General features: G+C 44.3%; 1 protein-coding gene across 1 annotated transcript in view; it reads right to left on the bottom strand.

Annotated features, from left to right (window-relative positions):
* Positions 1 to 10544, bottom strand: part of Pcbd2 (pterin-4 alpha-carbinolamine dehydratase 2) — a 47886-nt gene extending 37342 nt beyond the window's left edge. Inside the window, exons 1-2 of the mRNA XM_027941072.2 lie at positions 10016 to 10544; positions 6127 to 6258 (exon numbers count right to left, since the gene is read on the bottom strand). Coding sequence (XP_027796873.2) covers positions 6127 to 6258; positions 10016 to 10099 — 216 coding nt within the window. The 5' untranslated portion in view covers positions 10100 to 10544. The remainder of the gene's footprint in view (positions 1 to 6126; positions 6259 to 10015) is intronic.
* Positions 10545 to 12070: the final 1526 nt, after the last annotated feature.

Raw genomic sequence — 12070 nt, 5'->3', positions numbered from 1 at the left:
GAACCTTGTGCCCCCTTCGGAGGCGAAAGCTGGCAGAGTACTAGCCAGTTCATAGGAGTCAATGTCAGACACCCAGAAGCCCCTTGGGAAGGAAAGACAAGGCTCCAGGAGTACAGGGAACTGGAGCCCCTCCTCACAGAGCATGGGCCCTCTCCATTACCAGCAGGAAACTCCTTGTAGCCTCCACCCAGAGTCCTTCCCAAAAGGTATCAAACCAAATCCAGTGCCCAGTCATGGCTGCTTACCTACTCCTGATACTGAGCTAGTTTCCCTGCCCAACAAGGGTGGTCCCAGGTACCCAGTAGTGTGGAAATGAGACAACTTGCCCAGGGGGTGCGTATGGCAGCTGGCCAGGCTAGGCTCCTGCCCTGGAGGGCTCCACCTGCTGGTATCTGGAGTTGCTGTTTCCTGAGTTCCAGAGCCTCACCTTCTGCACCTACTTGTAAAGCTGAAACCGTCCTGATTTTGTAAGCTTCCCGTTTATCCCTGTACATGACAATACACAACAAAATTCATCTTTATGGGACACTCACACCCACATTTCTAACATTTTGTTCTTTCAGTGCAGACACCCTGCAGTTGCCAAACACCCAAGAATAAGTTTATATGTCAGTTACAGACCTCTCCCTCCTTATGTCTACACGAATAGAAAAGGAAAGTCAAGCTCCTTTACAAATGCCAACCCCACCCTGTCTGAGACCAAGCACTCGAGTATGGAAATTCTGTGCCTCAAGTCCCAACACTGTCATGTTGTCTTACTCTCAAAGTGTCACCATATGTCACCATCTCACTGCCCATCAACCCACAAAGCACTGCAGACCCTGTGCACACTGCCAAGGGCAGAGGTCAACAGCAACCAACACCCATGGCTACTTCATCTACCTGTGCTGAGAGAATCCCTTGGGGATTTTCACATTTATCATCTCAGATTTGTCCCCATTTGAGCTACCAAATAAACTTGGGTTATGTGAAATCAACCATATCTTGGTAAAACCTCTGAGAAAAAAGAAGGTCAAACATATTTTGCTGGCTCTATCACTATAATAAAGTGTGAAAAAGGCCAAAGCTCTGAGAAATAGGTTTCTATCCAGGGCCCCTGAAAATGTTCCTAAAATGTACAGTTCGTTTTCCAAAGTAATAAAAGAAATAAAGACAGACGCAAACTTGTGATACCAATTTACAAATACTACATAAGCAAATCATTTAAAAATTATAATGTCCAACCAAGTGTAATCTTACTCCTGAATTTTTTTTTTAATTTTTGTTATTTTCAATGGACAGTGTGCCTTTATTTTATTTTATTTTTTTAATGTGGTACTAAGGATTGAACCCAGTGCCTCAAACATGCTCTGCCACTGAGCTACAGCCCCAGCCCCTACTCCTAAAGATTTTAGTGAAAGCAAAATGAAGACTGCAAAGAACTGAAATTTTTCATAACCTACTGTGTAAAAGAATATATTTTATCCATATGTTCAGCAAAGATGGGGTACCATTGTTAGGGGCACATGGAGCAGACCTCCTCAATTCCTGCTGAGGGCAGCGCTGTAGCGAGGAAGATGCAGTCTTACCACAGTGCACATGTGAACACACAAATGCCTGCTCTCACACACATACAGAAATAGGCCCGGGATTTCAATGGTCACCCTCACATATCGAATTTGTATACACACAGGGACTGTACCTAGAAGACATAGTCCTAGGTTAGGACCATAGGTGCGTAGATTTTAAAAGTTGACAGGCATGGGGGCTGGTAGTGTGGCTCAGTGGTAGAATCCTTGCCTAGCATGTGTGAGGCCCTGAGTCTGATCCCTAGCACCACTAAAAACAAAAAGAACAAACAAAAAAGGTTGGCAGCCATTGCCCACTTGCCCTCCAAAAAGATTATATCAAATGACACTCCCAGCTCCTCACCAGCCAGCTCCCTGTCATAGTTGCACTTCCTCACCAGCCCGAACTCCAAGGACCAATGTTTTAATCCCTCCCTTTCACACACCCTCCCCAACCTCCCTTACTTTGCTCCTGTTTCCTTCAATACTTATTTGACAAATGTTCAGCTTTCCTTTAGCCCAACTCCACACCTGCTCCAAGCCTGTGTCTACGCAGCTAAATGTGCCTAGAAAAACAAATAAAATCTTCACTTTAAATATGTGACCAAACTCTGAAGAGACACTAAGAACTTCACAGCAACTGGCTACACCTCCCCAGAGAATTCACCATCTTAGTCTCCAAGATGACCATTCCTCCCACTCTCTCCCCAGACCTCCAACACGCCTCCCTTCCGCATTCACTGGCTACCCATCTACCTCCCTCAGTACCTGTCACTCTTCCTGCTTTCCCATGACAATGCACACACCACCCCCAGGCCTGCACTGCCATTCTAGTCCTGTGCTCTCACAGTTACCCCTCTGGAAATTCTCACACTGGGCTCTCCAGCCTGACCCTTGTTGTCATATATCCACCTGCTAACCTGATTTCTCTACTTGGATGACCTGTAAGTATCTCAAACCTGAAGTGCCCCAAGCAAGGTTCATTCCCTACTACCCTCCCCCATGCCCTGTCTTCACAGCTCAGTAAGTGGCACTAATGCCACCATCCTTCACCCTACAGCTTGAACCCACACCCTGAGGTTATCCTTGAAACATTTCCAGTCTATCAGCAATATTTTTTTTTTCTTTTTTGGTGGTGGTGGCCTTGCACATTCTAGGCAAGTGCTCTACCACTGAGCGACACCCACAGTTCTATCAGCAAGTCTTGATTACTCCACCTTCAAAGGATGTGAGGAATCCACATCTCTTTCCACCTCCACTGCTTCCTCCAGTCTCCGGTTGTCTCTTGTATGTAGTTTGCTTGCTTCCACTCCTGCCCTCCTACCACCTTTTCTCAGAACAGCCAAACATGATTTGTTTAGAACATAAGCCAAATGATGACATTTCTCTGCTTGAAATAGTCTAGCAGCTTTCTTCTACAGAACAAAATTCAAATTCTTCACCAGGCCACAAGGCCCCAGAGCTCTTTCTTCTCCTCTCTCTGTCTACTCCAGAACACTAGCTTTCTGGCTCCTGCTTAAGCCAAGATCATCCTGCTTCAGGAACTTTGTACTTGCTGTCCTCTCCATCTGGAATGATCTTCCCTTGGATCCTCATACACTAAGCTCCTTTGCATTACTCAGGCATCACACATCTCCACCTGGAGAGACGACTTCAGACTATTCTATCTCAAAAAGGGTCTCCCTCTTCACCTTCTATTCCAATCTCCCACATAATTCTTCTTATGTCACTTATGAGGTGATATTGCATTATCTACTTATTATCTATCTTCCCCACTGAAATATAAGCCACATGAGCTTAGAAGAATGCCCAGCAAAGAGAAAAAGATGCTTAACAAATATTTGGTAAATCAATGAGTATTATTTTTTTAAATTAATTTTTTTAAAAATTTACCTGCATATACAACTGTCACATTGTGAGTAAATTATACCTACAGAGAAGACTAAAAGAAAATGGAAAAAATAAAAGTAGTTACAATGGGAAATCTTTTTTTTTTTTAATTTATACAATTCTATTTTAACATTATGTTGTTGCTAGAAATAAAAAGACAGTGGCTTTTCCAAATGATGAATGAGGATCTGTCAGTGCCAGGAAGTTACTACCCTACTCATGGGTTGTAAGCAGGAGCCAAGCAGCTCCTGGTGTGGGGAGCTGGCCTGGGAATATGAAGGGGCCTTGGTGCTCTCCTGTTGAACACAACATCAATAGCAGACAGAGCCACTCTGCAACCATGATGGATCAAAAATAGACCATTCTGGGGGCCGGGGTCATGGTTCAATGGTAGAGCGCTTGCCTAGCATGCGTGAGGCACTGGGTTCGATCCCTGGCATCACATAAAAATAAACAAAATAAAGGTATTGTGTCCATCTACAACTAAAAATAAAAAATAAATAGTCCATTCTGTAATGACATCTGAACACAGACAAAACAGGAATGCTATCCAAGCCACAAAACATGAAACACCCCCCTTTCCCAGCTAATGAGGAACTACTGCTTCTTTTCCAGTTTTAGCTTTGGCCCCACCTTAGTCTGTTGTCCCATAGGTAAGGTTAAAATACTGAATCATAGAATTGTCTCTTTCCAGGCAGCATCCAATGCAGAGCAAAGTCCTGATTCCTTCAGCACTCTCCAAAAATCACTTAGCACAAGCCCAAATCCCGTCACAAGTCTGCAACACACTGTCTTCCTGAGATGCCCACAGTTCCCTATAGAGTGTGCTCTCCCTTGCTGCAATGAGCAATAAAGCCAACTTGTTCAACTAGACATGTGCTCCTGGTTGTCTTTGGCTGGACTGCCGTGACAGTTGTCATGACATCAGTGCCATTACAGGAAAAGTCACAGCAGACTGCTGGAAAATTGACCCAGGATATAATGTCAGAGCTGGTTCTCTGAATACATTCTCTGACACCAGCTGATTTTCTTAGTATCTAGGTCTTCTGTTTCCTAAAAGCTGAGTGAAGGTGGGGGCGCCTAGTTAATGAAATGTCCCAGTGAATAATATTAGTTAATCGGGATGCCCTGCAAGCTTCCCTTCCCCCATTTCTGAAAGTGGTCCAGAGTGCAAGGTTGGAGTGGTGCTGGAGGACTGACTCATGGGCAGGGCCTGAGGCAACACCACTCAAGTACTTTAAGCCACATGTTCAAGCCCAATAAATTAGCCCGGGCTTAAAGAAGTCAAGCTGTACACATGTAAGAATTTTAATAAGCTTGGAAAATGCTACCTAGAGCTTATACACAAGCTTACTGTACCAATGGGATTCCTTGCCACCAGCCACAGAGTGCTAAGCCCCTGACAAGAGCTGTCGAGCACGTGGGGCAGCAGGGACAGGGAGCCTGCTTGGTCCAGGTTTCCTCAGGAGTTGAGGACTCAGAGCAGATGGCTGGCAGCCAGATGGATGGAGAACAGAATAGGGCAGGCAGCTCGGTGGAGCCAACGGCATTTACTAGGAAAACATGCCGAGGGTTTCTTTGGTGGAAATCTGGTCCTCACACACCCTTCTAGAAACTAGCAAACACTACAATCAATGTCTGCATTTATCAAATGCCTGTTTGTACCAAGAACTGTGCTAGGTACAATAGAGAGTTATTTAAACAAACACGGTCTCTGACTTCTAGTTGCTGACACCTAATATAAATAAAAACAATAAATCTGTCCAAAGGATTACCAAACTAACTGAACAAACACAAAATAGTCAAAAGCATTTACCTTATATAAATGCAGCAGAGTAATAATTGAAGGGTAAGTCATGGGAGATGACTCTCTAAACAGGGTGGGGCCTAAATGGAACAGTTACCTTGTTGAGTCTCCAAGAGGGAGGTCAGGTTTTAAGAAAAGCTTCAAGGATTGGCTACTGGGCTTGAGGAAAATGGGCCAATTAGGGAAGAGGGTACAGCTTAGGAGATGACTTAGAGGCAGAAACACAACTACAGGAAGAACCAAAACTGCCCAGGAAAAGGAAAGGTAATCAGTCCAACAAGTGTATGTTTCTCTTTTTTTTTTTTAAGAGAGAGAGAGAGAATTTTTTATATTTATTTTTCAGTTTTGGGTAGACACAACATCTTTATTTTATTTTTATGTGATGCTGAGGATCAAACCCAGTGCCCCGCGCATGCCAGGGGAGCGCATTACCGCTTGAGCCACATCCCCAGCCCAGGTGTATGTTTCTCAATTGGTCTTATTCATGCCCCCTTCTGATAAATATAAAAATTTCACACACTCTTTTAAGGTTATTTAAAATTCCAAAACTAAATATACTATCCAACACCAAATCACATCAACAGTGGTTTCAGAATTTGATTTTCCAAATAATAGAAATTACCTCTTCCCCCAGAAGAGGTAATTTTTACTTGGCTGGACAGCAACAAATATCAGCAAGGATTCCCTCTAACACTGAATTCTTTTTTTTTTTTTTTTTGGAGGGCAGATACCAGGGATTGAACCCAGGAACACTTACCTACAGAGCCACATTCCCCAGCTCTTAAGAGAGGATGTGCATCCTGGGTCCACATGGTACCAGACAATTAGTAGTAAGCAAAAGAGTCATAGCCTGTGGTGACGCTAACCAGAATTTATAATTACCTGATTAAAATTTTTGAAGGAAAACTCCTTGTAGATGGCATCCCGCTCACTTAATTCCGACCATCCTGCTGCTTTGAGGTCAAGCATAACTTGGTTCCTCTCCTCTGCTGCCAACAACTGGGCATCTGAAGACTACAAAGAGAACACATTTCATATCTGAAAATGTAGAGGTTTATTAAACTCTTTAAATAAACTCATAGCTCTCTACCTTGAGAACAGATGTAGAAAAGTCTCAAGGGCAACAAATTCTAACCAGCTTTCACTTCTTTATTCTCAAAAAATCCAGACAAAAGCAAGGCCAGCTCTATACAAAATAAGTTGCCTCCATAGTATGGCTCTCCCGCCCCTTACTCCTGCCTCAAACTTCACGTTTTGGCAACTCTGGTTTCTTACAGACGCCCCTGAGACTGACCACTGCCACTGGCCTCCAGAGACCGTTTCAGAATTTCAGGAGTTGGGAAACTGAGGTAAGAACACCCACTGAAGGAAATTTTGCAAATCCATTGGCAAGACCAGGTAGAACTCAAAGCTTTGAACTCCTGTCTTAGTGCTCTTCAGGAGGGTCCCCTGTCACCTGGTAGCCTTCACCAACTAGTCATATGGGTTTCATCTATTTTTGATTAATAATCCCTTTCACCTCTGATAAAAACCAATCCCCAGAGGGAAAAACCAATGTACATTTACATAGAATTTGATATAATAACTTCTGGGGTCCACAGACCCTCTACTATAAATAAAAAAGACCTTGTCTTAATAGAGTACATTTATGAAATCCTTTTCTCAGAGCACCAGTACGAAAATCTTCCAGGAATGATACTGGCCAAATCATACTGTTATACTGCACTGTGTGCATGCATGAGTATGGAACAATAAATCCCGTAAGTATGTTCAACTCTAATGCACCAATTTAAGAAAACATGGTAAAGGGGCTGGGATTGTGGCTCAGTGGTAGAGTGGTCACCTAGCATGCATGAGGCACTGGGTTCTATCCTCAACACCACATAAATGTAAAATAAAGATATTGTGTCCACCTAAAAATAAAAAGACATGTTAAAAAAAGAAAAGAAAAACTCCCTCCAGAGTTTGTCCAGAGTACTATCCAGTCCAAAGCACAGGGGTGTACAACCTACCTTGCGCCTTCTCCCCCTAGTGATAACATTCACAAATCCAGGTTCTTTGGTAAATGTGCCCACATTTCCTTATGACATTTGCTTTTTAACTTTAAAAACTCTAACCCTCGGGCTGGGGCTGTAGCTCAGTGGCAGAGCACTTGCCTAGCATGTGTGACGCACCGGGTTCGATCCTCAGCACCACATAAAAATAAACAAATAAAAAAGGGCATTCTGTCCATCTATAACTACAAAAAAAAATTAAAAAAAAAAAAAAAAAAAAACAATCTCTAAACCTTGCCAGGCACAGTGGCACATGCACATAATCCCAGCCACTCAGGAGGTTGAAGCACCCTCAGCAACTTAGTGAGGCCCTAAGCAACTTGGTGAGACCCTGTCTCTAAATAAAATACAAAAAAAAAAAAAAAAAAAAAAAAAAAAAAATCAAAAAAAAATAAATAAATAAATAAAATACAAAAAGGTCTGGGGATGTGGCTCAGTAGTTAAGTGTCCTTAGGTTCAATCCATAGTACAAAAAAAAAAAAAAACTCTAAACCTCATGGCCAGAGAGAAAGTTAGGTTCTCACTCCAGTATAAGTGCCAACCAATATCTTATGCCTCACCTACTTGCAGGGCTACTGTAGGTTCAGGTGAGAGACTGGCACTCAGAAAGTCTGAACTAATGTTGAACACTCATCATCAAAGGACAACTGGGAATTCTCCAGATTCTCTGCCATGAAGCTGCAACTCATGCCCACTTCTAAAATCCTAAAATCTTTTATCACTGATATTAGTATAGTTAATACTGTTTTGCCAGGTATGGTGATGCATACCCATAACCCCTGCGACTTGGGAGGCTGAGGCAAGAGTATCAAAAATTCGAGGCCAGCCTCAGCAATTAAGGGAAGCCCTGAATAACTTAGTGAGACTCTGTCTCAAAATAAAAAATAACAATGATTGGGGGGGCTGTGGTTGTGGCTCAGTGGTAGAGCGCTTGCCTAGCACAAACGAGGCACTGAGTTCAGTCCTCAGCACCACATAAAAATAAATAAACAAATAAAGGTATTGTTTCCAACTACACTGTGTGCATGCATGAATATGGAACAACAAATATCTAAAATACCTAAAAAAGGTGGGGGGGGGGGGGGAGGGATATAGCTCAGTGGTAAAGCATCCCTGAAGAAGAGGAAAAAAGGAGGTAATGAACAAACTTCCTAGTTTTTCTTCCTTGCTAGATCAGCTACACTTCCCCACAACTAACAAAAGGGAAAAATTAGAATACCTCTTCAACAAAAACATTTGAAGGCCTGTTGCTGAAAAAGCATTTACTATTAAGAGCCAAAAGAGCTATCCATTAGTCTTACACCGAGTTCTGAAAATTTTCACACTAAGGTCTACCACAGGAATTAATCTAAAATTTCTATTGAAGACAACTATTTTAAGTCAACTCAGAATTTCAAAAAAGAATCAGAATCTGTGTCCACACTGCATAGTAGGTGAAGAAAATTAAATATGCCTTTGTTGCGCAGTAGTCACTTGAAGGCTGTGGAATGCGCACTCTTGCAATGCTTCTCTCTGGTGCCATCCACAACCCCACTGAGATCAGCGGTATGCACTCTGGCTCATCATAGATGTCTGCCCAGCCCAGGAATCATGTCCAGAACTGTGAAATGGAGCCATTTCATCTACATAACACCTATGGCCCTCTTGAGGACATGAGGACACACCCTCAGCAGAACCCTTCCTTGGAGGCCTCGAAATTTTTTAATGGGAGTGTGGGGAGAGAAAAGCACAGGATTTGAAAGAGTAAACTTGACTCAAGGGCTAACTTTGTTACTTTTTACTGTGGGATGCTGAACTTGGCCTCTCTTAATGGGGATATTATATTATCTACTTGCCAAGATTTTTTCAAAGGTTTAAAGAGAACTTAAATGTGAAGGTACCCAGGAAAGAGCCTGGCATGTGACAGTCACTCCATTCAAATACTTCCTTCCCAGACACCATGATTTTCCGTGGTCACCCTCACCAAGAGCAAAGATATGCCTTAAGACATGTCTAGCTAACAGTAAGCACTCAAGTTGTTCTCGCTTTCGTGGCTACGAAAGCAGAGTGCTTATCTTCCTCCGCCATCCAGCGATTTTAAATTTCTTCTATTAAAGAAATTTGAAACGTGCTCTAACTTGCAACTTGAGGAAATGAAACGGTGCGTTTAATGCAAAACTTTTCCACTAGGTGGTGCTGCATGTTAAAATTTTCCCTCATGTTAATTGACTCCAAAGTATTAATTTCCACAGCAGGAAAACTGAACACCCCGTCGGAAGTAAGAAAAATCAACGTGTCGCAAAAAAAAAAGGCAATTTATTTATTAATAGTTCCTCCAACAACTCAGCGCTAAGACAAACCAGCTCACTACCGAGGGAAACAGGCGACTGCCAGCCGCCCCGGAAGGCCCTGCTGGCCCGGAGCGTACCGTTTGCAGGACCCACCTGCGCCTCTGGTCATTAGCACACCGAGTGGCCGTAAGCATCAGTTTTGCAACTAATTTTCATGTTTACTTAAAAAAAAAACTCGTCCTCTTTGTTTCCGGCTAGGAAGTTCGTAGGCTACGGAGGAATTTTTTAAACCAAAGGCGAAGTGCCACTGCTGGGGACACACTTACTCCGACCCGCGCCGCAGGCAGGTACCAGTTTGCGCCGCGGCGCAGCGTCCGAGTCCGCAGGCCCGAGCCCTCCCGCCCCTCACCCGGCGCCACGGGACCGCCACGAGCGCTTGGCACTCACCAGGGCCGCCAGACCCGGGCTCCGGCGCCGCAGCACCGCCAGCAAGGGCCGCGTCGCCCCCAGCGCCGTGAGAACCGCAGCCATGGCGTCCGCCGCGAGCTTCCCGGCGCGCTACTTGCCCGCCGCCCCGGCCGCCTCTCCCCGGAGTCGGCTCCAAGTGGCAGGCAGCGCCGAGCCGCGAGCCCAGCCGCCACGCAGGCCCCGGCGCGCCCCAGAGGCCTGCAGGAGCTGCAATGGCTGCTGACCGGGCTGGGTGCCGGGCGGGCGGACGCGCGCTCTGTCCGCGTGGTCCCCGCCGAGTGCCGGCTGGCCGCGGCAGGGAGCAGCAGGGCGCTAGGTTTGCCGTGCAGCCCCGACCTCGCCTCGGGCCTCGGCCTGCCTGGGACTCGTGCACCGTCCGATCTCGCGGGGCTCCCTTCTGGGGACGCCAGCGATAGAAGGCAAGGGCAAGGGGGCACGAGGGAGCTGCCCGCTAGGTAGTTAGTTCAGTTCTGGGGACAGCGGACCTTAGTGATTCACCTCGAAAGCATGCAAATCAGGCAGCTGTGGGTTCGAATCTATCTGTGGTCAACCGTATCTGTCTTGATAAAGTAGTAAGAGCTGCATCTTTAGCCTCCCCGCGGGCTCAACACCGGAGCCTCTCCAGAGACAGGTGAGGACAGGAAAACTGTCTCGTGTATTGGGAGGTATTCTTTCTTTTATGTATTCTATGTGTGTATTTATTAATATTTTTCTTTTTGAGATGTAATTGACAAACCATCAGGTTCACCCTCTAAAACGTAGTGTTTTTAGCATTAACTTGTATTCGAAATAAGCAAATGAATGACATAAATGGGTTTGGAGAGTTTACAGCAAAAGAATAGATATATACAAAAGATCGATTTAACCGTTGTGAGCCGTCAGTTTTATATCCCACATGGACTTGAAAAAAGTATAAAGCCTTTTGCCTCAAAATGGCCTAAAATTCATGGGCTTCTGGCTTGGCCTGCTTTCTTCCCTTTTGCCCACTTGACAAGACATGGCTATCTGAAAAGCAAAACCCAGGGGAAGACTCAAGCTGGGGGTGCGGGATGGGGGAGGCCTGAACATGTCACTGGCAACAGGCATGTAAGACACTGGCTTCTTTCCAGGGTTCCTGAGACAGACAGACTACAAGTGTAATTAAAGTTTGTATTTCCAATATTTACACTGGGTGTTTATGATCATGAAAAATATTCTTGAAATTTGCTTATTAAAGTGAGAACTGAAAAATGAACTGCTATGTGTGATTTAACAAATTAGTGACCCTTCGTCACTTTCCTTCCTTAACACTTTATGACACTGTAGCATCTCAACTCTAGTCAGGCAAACAGCCAAAGAAAGATGGTAAGGGTCAGGGGAGTGATGTCATCTGGTAGGGGCTTTGAATGCTCTGCCTTCACACATAGCTCCCAGATTAATAATAGGATTTAAGCCCCTTAGCAAAGACAACTGGGTACATCCTTTGCAGTGGTCAACCATGTTTGGCTTGCGAATGTTAGGCTTATCCTGAACTGCTTCCTTTCCTCCTGCTACTTCCGTTTCCTTCCCTCAAAACCAGTGTTTCCTGACAAATCTCTGCAGCTCCTCTGTAGGGAATAGCCTTGCTCCTTATTTCCCTCCAGGGGAACTCCACATAGCTGGTCTTAACTGAGTGTTAGAAGCAAGCCATGGATATGCTGGTCATCCTGGGAGCCCTCCCTCCCCTTCCAGACTAGAATAGCAACCCAGTATATATCACAAGGCATGAAAACGCTTAAATCTTTTATATATAATTACAACACTGGGAATTTGCCCCCAACAAAATTTGTAATTCTTTTATATTCCAAAATGAGACTATATGCAATTATATCCAGCCAAAGAAGACAGGTAAGTATGTTAAATCTATTCAAAGGTCTGTTAAGATTAAGAAAACCACTAGCAACAGTGAGATGTTAGTCATTTGTTAAGCAAAAAAAAAAAAAAAAAAAATCCAGTTGCTACATTTTAACAATAGTATGACTACAACACACCAGAGAAAGCCTAGAGGGAAAGGCA

The sequence above is a fragment of the Marmota flaviventris genome, chromosome 5 (genome assembly GCF_047511675.1).
Source record: "Marmota flaviventris isolate mMarFla1 chromosome 5, mMarFla1.hap1, whole genome shotgun sequence".
Classification (NCBI taxonomy): Eukaryota; Metazoa; Chordata; class Mammalia; order Rodentia; family Sciuridae; genus Marmota; species Marmota flaviventris.
The sequence above is the reverse complement of the archived record's forward strand: the minus strand, read 5'-3'. Positions and strand labels throughout refer to the sequence as shown.